Source organism: Cantharellus anzutake (assembly GCF_015039405.1).
Source record: "Cantharellus anzutake strain C23 chromosome Unknown EI90scaffold_45, whole genome shotgun sequence".
NCBI lineage: Eukaryota > Fungi > Basidiomycota > Agaricomycetes > Cantharellales > Hydnaceae > Cantharellus > Cantharellus anzutake.
Window position 1 is genome coordinate 358,291 of NW_024066995.1, and position 15,449 is coordinate 373,739.

General features: G+C 48.9%; 6 protein-coding genes across 6 annotated transcripts; 3 read left to right on the forward strand and 3 right to left on the reverse strand.

Moving 5' to 3' along the window:
- The first annotated feature begins 1,476 nt into the window (after positions 1–1,476).
- Positions 1,477–4,602, forward strand: EI90DRAFT_2999148 (cleft lip and palate transmembrane protein 1-domain-containing protein). The gene is made up of 16 exons (XM_039056279.1): positions 1,477–1,693; positions 1,763–1,770; positions 1,830–2,149; positions 2,199–2,322; positions 2,383–2,483; positions 2,561–2,657; positions 2,723–3,094; positions 3,155–3,215; positions 3,266–3,329; positions 3,402–3,537; positions 3,597–3,636; positions 3,696–3,846; positions 3,898–3,939; positions 3,995–4,065; positions 4,136–4,253; positions 4,306–4,602. The coding sequence occupies exons 1-16, from the start codon at positions 1,575–1,577 to the stop codon at positions 4,402–4,404; spliced, it is 1,923 nt and encodes a 640-aa protein (XP_038913003.1). The 5' UTR covers positions 1,477–1,574; the 3' UTR covers positions 4,405–4,602.
- Positions 4,603–5,817: 1,215 nt separating this feature from the next.
- Positions 5,818–7,338, reverse strand: EI90DRAFT_1910809 (uncharacterized protein). Its single transcript, XM_039052324.1, has 5 exons — positions 7,271–7,338; positions 7,055–7,209; positions 6,523–6,983; positions 6,041–6,415; positions 5,818–5,971 (listed from the first exon to the last, which is right to left on the reverse strand). The coding sequence occupies exons 2-4, from the start codon at positions 7,091–7,093 to the stop codon at positions 6,229–6,231; spliced, it is 687 nt and encodes a 228-aa protein (XP_038913004.1). The 5' UTR covers positions 7,094–7,209; positions 7,271–7,338; the 3' UTR covers positions 5,818–5,971; positions 6,041–6,228.
- Positions 7,339–7,472: 134 nt separating this feature from the next.
- Positions 7,473–8,215, forward strand: EI90DRAFT_3069878 (uncharacterized protein). Its single transcript, XM_039061190.1, has 2 exons — positions 7,473–7,945; positions 8,009–8,215. Exons 1-2 carry the CDS (start codon positions 7,532–7,534, stop codon positions 8,051–8,053), a joined length of 459 nt encoding a protein of 152 aa, XP_038913005.1. The 5' UTR covers positions 7,473–7,531; the 3' UTR covers positions 8,054–8,215.
- A 91-nt stretch (positions 8,216–8,306) lies between these two features.
- EI90DRAFT_1910814 (uncharacterized protein) lies at positions 8,307–12,168 on the reverse strand. Its single transcript, XM_039052325.1, has 3 exons — positions 10,750–12,168; positions 10,003–10,691; positions 8,307–9,943 (listed from the first exon to the last, which is right to left on the reverse strand). Exons 1-3 carry the CDS (start codon positions 11,905–11,907, stop codon positions 8,560–8,562), a joined length of 3,231 nt encoding a protein of 1,076 aa, XP_038913006.1. The 5' UTR covers positions 11,908–12,168; the 3' UTR covers positions 8,307–8,559.
- Positions 12,169–12,314: 146 nt separating this feature from the next.
- On the reverse strand, positions 12,315–13,412 carry EI90DRAFT_3146484 (NADH-quinone oxidoreductase; the record flags this gene model as incomplete). Its single annotated transcript, XM_039065415.1, has 6 exons — positions 12,315–12,330; positions 12,394–12,508; positions 12,564–12,824; positions 12,882–12,953; positions 13,007–13,076; positions 13,362–13,412. The coding sequence occupies 6 exons, from the start codon at positions 13,410–13,412 to the stop codon at positions 12,315–12,317; spliced, it is 585 nt and encodes a 194-aa protein (XP_038913007.1).
- Positions 13,393–15,213, forward strand: EI90DRAFT_3291304 (uncharacterized protein). Its single transcript, XM_039067269.1, has 6 exons — positions 13,393–13,840; positions 13,919–14,242; positions 14,298–14,412; positions 14,468–14,539; positions 14,592–14,692; positions 14,755–15,213. Exons 1-6 carry the CDS (start codon positions 13,615–13,617, stop codon positions 14,937–14,939), a joined length of 1,023 nt encoding a protein of 340 aa, XP_038913008.1. The 5' UTR covers positions 13,393–13,614; the 3' UTR covers positions 14,940–15,213.
- Positions 15,214–15,449: the final 236 nt, after the last annotated feature.

Below are 15,449 nucleotides of genomic sequence, written 5' to 3' on the forward strand. Positions count from 1 at the left end.
GTTTCGAATGATAGAGCGTTGCATCTCGTCCATCAACTCAATACGAACCTGTGGGTGACGTTAGGCCCTGCGGATGAGCTGCAGAAATCTGCAGACCTGGGTCACACCTCCGCGAGAGCCAGTTCAACCCAAAACTTTAATGACACCGGCAAGTTTGACGGGTTGCTTTGCAGAAGTGGCATCCTGTTACGATGAGAGCGTTGGTCATGGAATTCAATAGTGTACAGCCAAGCGTGAGGATCGACTTTGAAATCCTTCATGATATCGAGAAATTGGTTGGCCACCGGACTTAACCTAAATGCGGGAGAGTACTTAACGTTGAGGGGATGCGGCCCAGGAGAGACAGGTGTCGTGGAGGGCGTGTTTGAGACATTCCAGGGGGACGGACTGCCGGTATCCCAGCCATATAGACTTGAAGATCACACTAAGCATAGAATGGCGACGTGACGGGAAGCGGAAGCGACAGGATGATATGGATGACTGAAGGAGACAGAGGAGCTCGCGCGTCAGAAGCATAAAGTCCACGTCATCGACAGGAAAGGGCGCAATGCAGCAAATCTGCAGCACTATGATACTCAGGATACAGTATTTGTCAGGGAGAATCATGACAAACAACGGCGATACTCTCGCCTCCGCCTCGCCATAAGGAGAGGTGAAGGACATTAAAAACGCAAGAGGTGCGACGGTCGAACGGAAGAACGTATGAAATATGAAAAGAGAGGGTCTCACCTTCAGCCCGCAGTGGCCCAAGCCACGTTAAGCAACCTGCAAAGCGGGGGACCCAACATCGACCGAGAGGAGAGAGATTGATATAACAATATAACAATAAATTCGGACAACTCCGCAGTAACATGTGGCAACGGACCACATGACATCGGCAGCCGCGGCAAATGTATTCAGGTGCCACCTGTATATACATGGTGGATATACATGAATGTCTATGTATATACAAGGATATCCATGTATATACAAGGATATACATGAATGTTCGCGCAACTTTCCCCGGTTCGCCGCACTTTGGGATTTGTATATCCTTGGATATACAGCCTCGTTTTGGCCCATTAGGCCTATTTTATTCAGCCAAATACCCCACCTCTTAAGTATAAGACGAAATGTTGGACTAGCGATGTTGTCGCTCAGTCCGCTATGCGTGAACTAGAAATATATTGGAGGTATTCACCTAGCGATGTTGTCGCTGGTGTATGAATATTAGATACAAGTTGTTAAACACATAAATGAAAGGAGAGAACTTAGACTCACCTCAGTCCGCTATGCGTGAACTGAGGAGAAGTCGTAAGGTCCAAAAATTGGTGTTTTATAGTCAGGCGCTATCAATGCGCACTGACTTTAGTAACAACTGATCCAAAAAAGGGAAACAAAGTAGATCTTAGCGCCGCAAGACTCAACATCAACAACGTGAGTTGGCCTCAGCGTACGCTTGTATCCCAAGAAATTTAACATTAAGGTCTCCGAGAGAGGGTTGACCAGCCTGGCACGTGAACCCAGAGAATTTCAGCCAACACTAGTCAGCACCAGCACTACTAGTACCACTAGTGCTTGCTCCTGTCATTACGATGTCGTCGGCGGCGGCCGTCAATGGTGGGCAAAACCCTCCAAATGCCCAACCTCAAGATGCGCAACGGCCATCTTTGTGGTCAATGGTGCAGAGAATGTTATTGATTTGGATAGCATCGTGAGCACCTAGGGCCTGCCGCCCAGCTATTCTCTTGGATTCCTCATTTGTTAATACTTGTGTTTGTAGTCAAATTGGTGTGTACTGGTCCTCAAACTTCTCCGAGTCTGACGAGTGACTGGTTGTCCTTACACAGTAACCAAATACGTGTTGAAACCGTTGCTTCCTGAACCCCAGGCAGCGCCGGGTTCCTCAGGACCCGCACCTTCTGCTCAAGGTGTTGGTGGTCCTTCTGCAACAACCGTGAAAGAGAACGCCGTGGCACAGCCCATATGGTCACCAGGAACTAACTTTACGCTTGATCTTTACGTTTCTACCTCTTCAACTCCTTCCGATCTCTTCGCGAAAACCAAGAAAAATGATGGTAACATTCTGGCTCACATTACTTGGGAGAATATAAACTGGGGAAACTGGAGTGTCGACGAGGTTTGGACTGGGGATTTACGCATACCCACTGTGAGATCCTTACATAACTCTCCGCCCACGATGTGCTCATGTTGGGTAGTCTGTAAGGCTAAGCTACAACGATACACCAATTTGGGCGTACATTTTTCTCACCATGAGCGGGTCGAGCCCTGACCCTTATAACGCCATGTTTTTTCCACCGCACGTCCATATGGTTCGCCGCGGTAAGTTCTAGGACTCCGTTGGTGCCATGCTACTGTACCACTGACGAAATCGTCACTCAGTGTTAACTAAATACATGAAGCCGCGAAAGGTAGTCAAGGAGAGAAATCTCCTGAGCTCGGAACAAGAATCTGTTGAAAAGCCTGAGCCGGAACCGGAGGCAGTGAGTGCTTTTTTGTTCATGATTCTCCATTCTGCTTACTCTTCGACTCCCCCCCTTACTCTACGGTTGATTCTCAGAAACTTGTACCGTATTGGTATCGGAATCTCACTTTGGCACTGGTTTCAGACGCCGGGCCAATCCCAATCAACCAACTCCCCCCTCCTATGGCAGAACGTACGTTACTTTGGTCATTTCGTTCACCCCCCATAATAACGTGGGTCCTTCATTACTCTCAACAGACGTCATGTTCACTAAACAAAACCCGAAGAACCCCAACGAAATATCCGAGACGCCTTATTACTATCCTATCGTTTTCCACAATACATTCTGGCACCTTCAGTCTTCGTACGAACCTCTCACTCCCAACAACGAGACGCTTCCATTGCGTATCACGCTCTCCGCCCTGTCGTACTTTAAATTCCAACTCTACGCTGTTATGAGCGCGTCCTTTGAGCAGGCGCAACGACAGGGGGCGGAAGGTGGAGGTGCCGGTGCCAGCGCTGGTGCGGCGGAGCTGGATGAGTTGAAGAGAATGTTGCTTGAGACGAACCCAATCTTGCTGGTGACTACATTTGTTGTCAGTGTGTTACATGTGGTATTTGAGATGCTTGGTGAGGCTTCTTTGTTGTGGTTGGTGGTTCCAAGGAGCAACGGCGTTAATGGGTTTTTAGCATTTACTGCCGATGTTGGTCATTGGCGCAAGAAAGAAGAGCTTACTGGAGTATCGGTTCGGTATGTTACGGTCTATATGGCATTGTTGGTTACATTAATTGCGTTCCTAGCACTATCTTCACAAATGTTTTCATCCAGATCGTCATTCTCCTGTACCTTCTCGACAATAACGAGGTCAGTGTGATTAACGTCCCTTCTACTCTATACTTCCCCACTTCAGTACTCTTGACTCACAATTCGACGTAGGAAACATCCTGGATGATTCTATTTGGACAAGGCACTGGGGCGCTTATTGAGGCCTGGAAGATCACGAAGGTTCTGGACATTAAGATTGTGAGGGCGGCGCCTGGCAATAGATTCCCTTACGCCCTGAAAATCACAGGTTAGCGTTGCTCCTCCCTCGTGGCAAATTCAAGTACCTACTGTCTCCTTTCGTTTAAGACAAACACGTATTATCGGACGATGAAAAGAAGACTCAGGAGTAGGTTCCAGCGAGATATCGCCGATCAGTTCTGATGCTCAATATCCTTTTCTTAACAGATACGACCGACTTGCGTACCGCTATGTCTCCTACGTTGCAGTGCCTCTCCTCCTGGGGTATACCATCTACACCCTTATGTACCAGACTCACAGAGGGTGGTACTCGTTTGTTATCAGTACACTTACATCATTTGTCTACACATTTGGCTTCGTACGTTGTCCACTTTTCCCACCAATGATTTTAAGTACGACCCGGCATTAGGCTCAACTTATCCCTCAACTTATCATTAACTATAAGCTCAAGGTGTGTCGCAGCTAAGAATGTACCGTGACCGACATTCACTCTCAATCGGTTTCAGAGCGTAGCTCATTTACCTGCCAAGGCTTTCGTGTACAAATTCCTTTCGACAATTGTCGACGATCTATTTGCGTGCGTTTGTAACCTTACCGCGAGTTTGAACCCAGTCGTTCTCATTCGGGCTCTATTCTTGACGGTTTAGTTTCTGTATCAAGATGCCAATTCTCCACAGGCTGGCGTGCTTCCGAGATGATGTCGTTTTTCTTATATATCTCTACCAACGTTGGATCTACCGTGTTGATCCCAAACGAGTCAATGAGGTTCGTCCAATTTCCACTATTCAGGTTTATGACTTATTAATCTCTTCGTTAGTACGGGCAAGTCATAGATGCCCAAGTTATAGATGCCGAAGATAAGACGGATGGAGATGCTAAGGAAGGAGAGGAGGGAGAGAGTAAAAAGGACAAATAGTGTCTTGTAGCATGTCATTGTCGTTCTAATCTCAGGGATCACAAGACTGCGTCGCAACCGTATAAGTACCAAGTTCATTATCTCTTGACCGGAAATTTTGGCTAGAGTGCGCATCTGGCAATGAGACTAGATAATAACCTCAGTGACATGGGTGCTCGGTGAATGTAAAATGCGTCCTAGACTCACCTTGAACTGGAGACTGAACTTGTGAGGAGTTGCCTTTGCAAAAGTAGTGAGCACTTCTCCTAATAAGCCACGGTCAACCTTTGAGTAGGCTCAAGGATAATTTCACTGAAGCGAGCTCAGACGCGGTAGAGTGGATAATCATATACAAATTCCGTTCGCACTGGTCCGGGGGTCAATGTGAGAATCGGCAGTATAATTCATCACGCCCATGAACTGCAGTGGCGAACCCGATTTCAGAATGAGACCAGAAAATCTTCCGTTATTTTATCCTCCAGTTACAGTCGTAACGTTTTGATATGAATACATGATCTTTGGGGCGGATGGCCCACAAAAAGTCTCAGCTTCGTCGTCCATTGTAATCCGCCCTAGTTAGGATAGAAATTAGAAAATCGGCATATCGTATGCGCTGCCAGGTGGAATATCTCCATGCATGATCCCACCCGGCTTGCGCCTCAGTTTTGATAGGAACCAGGGTTTAATAAGCGATTCAGTGTCACGGGGAAGCAACGAGTGTATGTATGATGCGTCCCCCTTTGAAACCACGCACCACAGTTGCGCGCGTGAGTCCAACAGAGGCGTCCCGCACAATACGTTGCTGATGTGTGTCGCTGTTGTTCAAGTCAGGGAGATAAAGGTAACACTAAAAAAAACGCAGACTGGAACGATTATTCGTCCTAACAAACGATCGGTAAGAGTTGTCATTAAGAGTCCCTTTCCTTCCTATCGTCTTTATCACCCATATCAGAGGAGAGTGTCATACGTGAGAAATCGAAGGTGAAACCGTCCGAAGTAGCATCGAATAATTTGGGCGCATCGTGAACTTGATTCGGCCGATATACGCTATGATCAAGACTGAATCAGATATGCTGCATATGGACGGGTTGTACGACTGACGATATTGACTTGGTGTGTCGTCCTCGAATGAGAGAGCTGGTACTTCGTTTGGGACGGGAGCCTGTGCGAAAGCACCATTTAGGGGAGGCTGGGAACCAAACAAAATGTAGCTTACTTTTTGTGCCGGGCTGGGGCCACTGAAGTATGCCGATTCCGCAGTGAAACCCACCTCTAATCTTCACTTCCTGAGTTGGTCCCGCCTTGCCCTCCCTGTCGATGATTACATCCAGATATGCAAACCTTGTCGTCGTCCCCCACGGAGCATAAAACACCGTTTTCAAATGAGGCATGCTTCGAGCAAATTTGAGCATGCCCATCGTGACGTAGGGTGACACACTATTCGCCCATTTCCACATGATTGTTTCTGCTGGACGCTCGCGCCAGTGACTCAAGTGGAGGTGGTTCTGCCGAGAGAGCAGAGTGTAGAAGTCGAAGTCGAACACTCCTCCTGGCTCAAGAACACGGATACTGTGTCTCAGATAATCCGCTGGCACCCAGTAATGTTCATCCCCTAATGCTGGGCACTCCGCGATATCCACAGGGAAGGGGAACCCACCAGAAACCTGAATCATCTCCAAGGAAGGGAAGGAGAGTAGGAAAGCTGATGAACCCTTTACAATGAAGAAATTCATTACAATGAACTGTGACTATCGTATTCGAAGAAGCTATTGTCCCACCTGTACAATTAACTGGTTTTCTGGAGTGGGGTCGTTTGCATCCAAGGCTTTGTGGCGTGGGGGCGATTTAATCCACAGATTCTTCAGGTTGCTCAATGCACGGAATCCACTCAGATCTCGATAAAATGGAGAGGACCCAACTGATATTTTGAGAGTGTGGAGTAGGGTCGGATTTGGCAAACTCTCGACGATAGAGCAGACAACTGCAATATCGATGCCGTCTAGAGACAGAGACCGCAGAGAAGCCAAGCACCCTACTTGTGGGGCCCGGTATACGTCGCACCCAAGGTCGGTAATTTGGGGATTATTCGATAAGAAATTGTCAACCGCAGTTGATAACAAAGGAGACGTAAGTCTAAACCTAGTAAGGTGTTCATACGACCCCGTTTGAAGAACAGGGGAAATGACATCTCGCGTAACCGTGGGATGCTCCTCGGAACGAGGAGGGAGGCCCCAAAGAACGGAGAGGCACCTTAAGGTCTTCCTCGCGCCGTTCAATAGGTGACAGCAAAACGCGGCGTCTCGTTGGCGACGAATGCATATGGATAGTTCCTCAATCTCCATTGCACACGTTTCAACTAATGAGGGAGTGAAGTTGACAGCTTCTCCAAAGTCGTTTCCTAGGTTCAGGCTACGAAGCCGAGTCATCCCACAGATTGCATGGGCGATAGGGTCGAAGTTCCAAGGACGGACGTTTGACTCAGAATTGTGTGCTGTGCCCGATACGATCTTTAGGTCACGGAGGAATGGGAAAGCCTTAATTATGACCGCGGTGCCATGCTCGGGGGTTGGCAGATCATCAGAACCTTTCCATGCCGATTTCTCCACCACAATCGTGATTTTGCTAAATTAGTTAGACAATTATGATCTCCTTAGTCACTGCCTCCCCTCACCGAACGCAAGGTCCAGCCTTCTTCACGACGACATCCCATCTGAGCGCTTCGGGATCACGCGGTGGCGCCTCTTTAGGGTCGAGCGGGTAGAAGAGGGTTGTGGACGGCGCAGTGCATTCGCCTTCTGTAAACCAGGCCGTGTGGAGGGGAACGAGCTCTCGAAAACGCCAAGAAAACGTAAGTGCCTCGAGCTATTTTGGAGCCAGAAATGTATACCTCATCTAACGCGAGAACGGGAATGACGCACATGTTTTGAGACAAGAGAAAGAATTTTGAGCCTTCGTCGGCTAAGAAGGGGACAAACGAGTTCGAAAACCAAGAGTTGTCCCTGGGTCAGCATGCTATACTTAAAAACTCTGCCTGTGCGCTGTGGTTTCGGGGCCTGGGGTGAATTCAGAGGTCGGGTGTCACAGCCACATCGAAACTGAGTTTCGGGAGACTATACATATAGCACACAAACTTACACTCGTTATCAACATGCCTACTCTCTTTTCACGCAGTAATGACACTTACGCCCCCCTGATGTCTCAAGAAGCGCCTTCCAACCCTTACAACGCGTCAAGCTCGGTTGCGTCTAACCCTGCCACTCTTTCTACCCTTGGTCACGGTGGATCTCCTATTGCTGCGGTCATCATAGCCCTGGTCGAGATTATCATCATAATCATCTTGACGTTCGCGCTTGCAAAATGGTGTCTCAACCGTCCGGTTCTAGCTCGCAGAAACCAGGCCGCCGAGGCTAGCAAGAAAGCACGTATTTCCGTCCAAAGGATCGATGTCCCGAAGATCGAGATCGTGCTTCCCGAGCCTGTTCATATTGCTACTGAAAAGGATCTTGAAATCGACGGCAATCTATCCCCTATTCTCTCGAATCTGGGATCCACCTTGAACAAGGTAAGAGGAAGGAGCCACACAACAGGAACGTGGCTCACCGATCTCTGTCTGGTCATTCGGAAGGGGACGAAAGGAAATGCACCCCGTAAGGCAGAAGGAAACCCGTGAACTTTTCATTATCGAACGAAGCCCATCATCCATACAACGCTCTTGCCATCGGCCAGACTAGTGTCCTGTACTTAACATCCATGGAGTTGCAACGGCCAGCCTCAAGTGAACCCATATCTGTTTCGCTCTATGATGAGAAGCCCTCAATCCGCACGGCCAGGCAGTTCCAACTTGGCAGGGTAGATGCCAAAGATAAAGGCCGGACAAATGGCAGAACGTCGTACGGTACTGGGGAATGCATGCGGCATCGCACGCTTAAGTTCATAAACTGAGTGTAGTAACGAGCAGACGCACGAGGAGAATTCGGAAAAAATATAAGGAGCAGAGGAAATATGACATGAAAGGATGAAGCAAAAAAAGTGGGAAATGAACAGAAGAATGACTTCAGTTACAAGAATAAGAGATCACCAAAACCTCGAAAGTCCAAATGATTGCAGTGCCTAGGATAAATGAATGTACCTCAAATGGATTCAATGTCCACGAAGATAACGAAACTAAGGTTAATTTTACAGTGCATGCTGCGTGCCACGATAACGCATTAACTCCTCGCGCTCCTCTTCGGTCGTGTACCTTAGAGCCAAAAGCTCGCTTTCTTGGGGGACAAGGTCAGCATACCTTGTTAATGAGCCTTTGGAGGTCCGAGGGAACGTCACTGCAGAAGAAGAACTGTTCCTGAGTGCCGTTTCCGAATATGAGGGATGTATAGGGAGGGCGAATGGTTGTTGGCCCATTTGCCGCGGGTAGAGCTGTCCGTCGCTAGGGGCAAGACCAATACCCCGGGCAGCAGTCACCCTCAGCTTATCTTCCCGTTCCACTGAGCGGCGATGCGACCCCGTAAACATGGAGGCAATGTTTGCAAATCGACTCCGGCGACGGGATGACTTCTCCGAAATAGGGACGAGACTTGGTCTTCTGACTTCATCCTCCCAACGACCAAGTGACGGCGTGGACATCCCGAAGTCGTCCACGCCATAATGGTACAGTATTGGAGGTGGAGCCAAATCGTGAACCTGAGCACCCCGAGGAGGACCGCTAACGGATTGCCGACGTCCCTCTGTTGCCCAGGGAGTACTCACTGTGTGAGGTGGAACGGAAACGGACGCAGGCCGTAAGGATGGTTGACTTCTTGTGACAGGGAATTGATCACCAGGAATAGGAGGAAGGTCTTTATGAATGGATGAGATGGAAGGTGCTCGTGGGGTGCGAGTTGTTTTGACGGTCAATGCAGGCGAATTACTGGCAAAAGTTCGCCACGAATCCTGTCCATAAGGAAAGTTGATTTCAGGTGGCTTCGTCAATCCGTGCACAGAATGGACTGCTCGTTGGCCATCACGGCGATGATAAGAGTCATCTGTATAAACTTCGACCTCATCAATGGGTGTACTAAGCCTACGATCCTCACTGATGATGCTTGTGCGAGGGGAGAATCGACCTGATGTTGGGGTGCTTGGCGAAGGAATGTATAAACTGGGTGCTGATAACGGGGTGTTGGGATTCGGTGCAGCAGAGGGCACCGTAGCAGATCGTGGGTGAGAGAAGGGTACGATGGTTTGCATGGGAGGTGTAGAGACATGCCGACCCTGAGGGGGTCTTTCAGTTCCATTTCGGCTTACAAGGTATGAAAGTGGAGGTGGAGGATCAAGAGGAATGTCGTAGTCACTGGCCTGAGGCCGAAGTCCGTTATTTATCTCAGAAGACTTGGAACGCCGCGTATTCTTCCCCGTCATCATCTTCCACAATCTTCCTAGGCCACCCTTCTTGGGTTTTGTCCGTGCTTCCTCTGGCTGGGGTCGAGGCTCCACGTAGGTTTCGTCAACGACTTGACTGGCACGCCACAGCTCCTCGTCGTAAGGACCTTCGTACATCTCGCTTTCATTTTCCAGCCCCAAACTGCGGAAGCAAGAAAATGATCAGTACGATAATAAAATGTAGATGGGGCTATGACGCACTGTAGAGCCAACATGCTTCCTGAATTGTTAAGTAAACTGACTTCGCTACCGTGAGCGCCTCTCCAATGACGGTATCCAATAAATCGAGGAACCGGGGGCACGGCTTCATTCGAGCTTATCGACTGGACACGATTAACACTCGCATCAGGGCGTCCCGCCAATGGCGATGACAGCCTCTTGTTAGCTGTGGCCGTCGTGGGGGATAACGATATTTGTGATCGATTTCCGTAACTCACACCTTGCAATGGGTTGGTGAGTGAATGGATGGATGATGCATCAGACATAAATGTTCCCATCGACGTCCGGCTCGTCTTGCGGGTGCGCCTGCGCCCAGCACGTTCCTCGGCTTTGCGTCGTTCGCGTTCTTCCCTTTCCTGACGCTTAATGTCGACACGCTCAACAATTAGTCCATTCGGTAGTAGAGTGACTTCACGAACGTCAACCCCATCAGGACTCGCAGAGGCACGCAGCCTGACTCCCTCGTCAACGGACTCCTTTTTTCGCGATGAGGGTCCCTCAGCAAGCGTTGAGCGACGCAATTGAGAATATGTATCCTGCAGACGAGAGTTGCGAACATGGGATTCGTGTTTGCTTTCCTCCCTGGCCTGTAGTTCGGCTGCAAGTAAATCCGCTTGGCTCTTAATGAATTTTTCAAGCGTCTGCCAGCGCGCAGCAGGTTCTTTTGGATTCTATGTGGGATCATGGGCTGATGAGTCCCTAACCTTATCGTCAGACACCCGCACATACCATAGTGAGCCAAACCTGGAGGTTTGCCTCTGTCAACATATCACCGTAGGCTCGTCGCTTACCGGAAGAGGAGATCCCTAGTCTGGCATCTTCTTCCTCCTTCCTACATAGCTCTTCATACCAAACATCGCTCTCACGTTCCCAAATGCCAGGACTGGTGACATCCACATCCGACATATCGCGATCCCGCATCATACATTCGATGCAAACCTCTTCTGGTGCCACAACCTTCTGGGCATATTGCGGACGAGCGAGGGAGGTAAGTTTGGGGGATGCAAGTTGCCGCGGTAATGTGGAATATCTCGGGGAAGAGGGTGGTATTGCGCTAGCCGGAGATGAATATAGTGCAGTGAATAGTTGTTCCTGACCCCGGCTAGCCGACATATTTGCCGTAGAAGGGGGAGGATATGGTTTTGTTATTTGGAGAGCAGTTCCAGCATTTCCAATAGGACGTTCATTGATTAGAGGTGGGGAGGGGGGAAGGTTGGGTGTGTTGAAGTTGTGCGGATCAGCATTCGAAGATGGATCAATACGCCAAGGCCCGTTGACTATGCGTAATTTCGTTTCGGCGGAACGCCGGTTGCGTGATGTATTGTCGTCATCATTATTAGATGTGCTAACAGTGCTGCTCCTTTGCGGAGCGTTAGATGTATCCTCAGGTCGAAGCACGTTGCCGAACGCGGACGACAGGGTCCTGGGGCTTTCAGACAGGCCTTTCTCCGGGTCGACTGGAGGGGGCGAGAGGGTGGTGGCAGGGGGTTGTGGCTGGGAGAGCCTTGGGGAGTTGTTTTGCAGGCTAGGTCTAGGAGACGATGGAACAACGTATTCTTTTGGAATGCCATTTGCCAGTTGATCGTCCCCCCTCAGAGTGTTATCATTTCCCTGAGAGTGCATAGCCCTGTCTTGGAGAGCGATAGATGGAATAGGTTCACCAAAAGAGGTTGGTTCGTTTTGTCGAAGTGAGCGTCGTGGCTCAGAGGACCGAGAGCTCATGGTTCGACTGTCTCGTCGGCTTCCGGATGATTGGGCCTGCTCAACCTTTAGATCCTTGAACGAACCCAGATGAACGGTCGGCAGCAGAATCCCAATGTCACTTAACGTCTGAGAAGGAGGCTTCGAAGCGGGATGATTGCTGGGGACAACTCCAGCACTCGCCATGAGAGGGACGGTTCGAACGTGCCCTTGACGTTAAGGAGTGTAAAGGAGTTGGGATAATCAAGAACTAAGGAGAAGTTTAATAATGCTCCGGAGATTTTGGACAAGTTTGATGGGAGCTGCCAGGAGTGGAGCAAAGCGCTCTGAAGACGTTGAATTCCAATTGAGTCCGATGTCAACCTTCCGGAAACAGTCATCAGAACATTCATTGAACACAGTTCCCAATCCAATTGGCATGTTTAGATCATTGAGACGGCGAGAAGATGCACAAAAGTGCCTCACACGATCAAGGGACGTTGAGGGGACGGGGCTACAATGCGAGTAAAACATACGCAAATACGTAAAAGTGGGGGGAAAAAGGTAGGGTCAAGGTAAGAATTTAAAAAAAATTGAGAAACAAAGTCGAACGATTATTTGTTGCGGTACCTGGAAACGATCTCGCCATTAGAAACGCATAGGAGCACAACCTGCAGCGAGAGAATCACAGACCAGATAACACTTTTCCTGTTTCTCCTCATTTTACGCTGTAGCTGCAACAGGCCATAAAGCAAAGCTTCCGCCGTCGGTGGGCATCCCGGTACGTAAATGTCAACGGGCACGATCCCTAACACACAATGAGTAATCGGTCCCTGTCCTGTGGGTAAACCGTTGTCACCCACGATCGCATCCCCTCACGACGGAGTATGAGTAATGATAATAGCCGCCACCGTTTGCACAAGAACCCATAGAGATAACCCATCTTGGCTCTGGCATTTGATCATACACTTTCCGCAAAGCAGGTGCCATCTTATTCGTCAGAGTTCCCGCAACAATCATGATGTCAGATTGACGGGGACTCGCCCGGAACATTATCCCCAGTCGATCCTGATCGTAGCGAGCAGCAGCTATGTGCATCATTTCAACTGCACAACATGCAAGACCTGAGAAGGAAACTTTTCAGTTCGATGAGAGCATTTTGAACGAAAACCGAGTTATACCGAATGTCATGGGCCACATGGAGCCTTGCCGTCCCCAATTCGCTATCTTGTCCAGTGATGACAACACATATTCTGCATATATGGAGAAGGTCATTCAGCCACTGCATCGATGGGATCCAGCGCACCAGCTGCATTATTTGGCGTTTCCAGACTCAACTGGGTCGAGTCTCGCTGAGCAATGATAGAATTAGGGATCTTAGAGGTTTCTGTGCTATCCGTCGCATTTGCTATTGATGTTGAGTGTAATGACCGCGAAGCTGCTCGTCCAATGATGTGGTGAGAATATGTTGTTCAAGCAAACAAGGAGCTTCCTTTACCGGACAAGCCAACCGCACGGTACAAAGAGGCACCTATGGAGTCTCCATGAGCATCTACGAGGCGAGCCAGAAAAAAGGGCACACCTCGACCACTGGCAGTTGTACGACAGAGCGCTACTAAGGACATTGGACGTTGCGTGGTTAAAGATGGACTCGTGCTTACATAAGCAACCGTCCAGAGGCTGGCACCTTCACCAGACATCCCGCCGTCCATCAACACTCTCTAATCATAATATCGCTAACGTCCCGCTCGAATAAGATATTCGTCCAGTTTGGTTTAAATTCTTACAGTGCGGCGTGCTTAAGCGCCAACCCTACACTGCCCCGGGCCTTGTCCACGTCGTCACTCACACTTCTGTACTTACATTACTCGGGGCTTTGAGGGTTATTCTTGTTGGGAGGCACTCAAAGTTGTAATGCTCCAACCTACGCTGGTCCTCATGCTGCGGACGTGTTTTGCCATACTCTTAGCTACCGTCTCTACCTATGCCCGTACCAACCAGCAGGCACTAAACCCTAGTCAGATAGCATCACTAAACAACTTTGGGACCTCTACTTCGCTTGCATTCCCCACCCAAAGCCTGGGAGCTTCAGATGCTACATCGTTCCTCGTGTCTCATGGTTGGGATATCACCAAGAAAGGTGAAGCCCATCACTCCTGAGCGACATCCCCCGATTCCCTCTAAATTGGTTCATGCCATTCACTCACACCCCCCCTAGGCCACGTAGCTCAGGAGAATGACACATCCTTTATAAGCGATCCCATCACTAAGGACGGCTGGGTTTATGCCATTGACTATCCAAAAGGCAGTCTCTCTGGCACCGGGGGTGCGGAGTTCTCCACTTACTGGAACAATTCAGGTACAGCATTCGGCAGCATGCTCGTTCATTATGAAGTGGCGTTCGATCCAAATTTTCAATGGGCGCTTGGCGGTAAGCTGCCTGGTTTGAGAGGGGGTAGTTTGGACGGATGCTCTGGAGGGAAGGATTCTCCTGATTGTTTTAGCGTGCGATTAATGTGGAGGGCAGATGGCAAGGGGGAAGGCAAGAATATCTTCACGATTCTCAGCTTCGCATGTAGCTAAGGTTATTTTATCAGCTTACGCGTACATTGCTGCAAGTACCTCGTTTTGTGCAGAAAAGGATGTGAGATGCAATGAAGATGGTTACGGCACTAGCATTGACCGAGGATTATTCGTATTCGTGTCTTCAGGGTTAATGCTTTTCGATTTTTTTGTTCTTTGGCGTATCTTATGGAGATTTGCATAGGTGGAACGAAGTAGACATGATAGTGCAGCTCAATAATCCTCCAAATTCAGCCAATGGTATCATTCAGGTCTAGTAAGGGTATTCCTCGCTTAGAACTGCGATCCTCACCGACGATGTACCCCAGTTACAATGGCCTTATAGCTGTCAATAAAACTGGATTGCAAATCCGTTCACAGGATTCGATTACAGGCATCACAGGGCTATTTTTCAGTACGTTTTTTGGAGGTGAGCAAGCAATTCCTTCTTTCCACCCCTCACGCCACAATGAAGGTGCTTTCTCATTCAAGGAAACAACGCATCATGGGAGAGCCCTATAGACCAGCACGCGTACTTTCGTAATTTTCAGATGTGGGCGTCCGAATCGTTTTCCAAAGCATCTTCTGGCATTACTTCTGCCCAGATACCATCGATTTTCCAGCTCTTGACCTTGGTTGGGTCTGTTGTGCTTCTTTGGATTCCATTTGGTATTTGATTTCGCCTCTTATGCGCGATGTACGCGTTTCTCTGGTGCTGGAGCCCTAGTTTTCGACATTCTCGAATGTACCAATGGACCAAGAGCATTCCATATTGAATGTATTTCATGGACTTTTAGGTTCTCATCAAAGACCAGTGTTTGTGGTTGTAACTGCAGTGATTTATTGCAATCTGGCACCATATTTGATCTTTACAATTTTGTTGCAACTCTTGACTGCGCAAACGTTCCTGTGTTGACGTGGACAATCTGGTAGGTGGGAAAGTGAAGTACTAGCGCAGGGTTGGAATGGAGGACATTAGAGAAGGGTTTCCTTGAATCGAACACTAGCTTACCTGGAAACGGTTAGTTGCGGCGCTGCGAATCCCCACACACGTTATGTTTCATGGCCGCGATATGCTCGGCGGCTACACTCGCGTAATAACGGGAGACTTAAGATGAGACAAAAGCTAATAATATTATGCCTAACTAATGGGCTTTTATACTACATATACGGGGCTATGCTGCAGA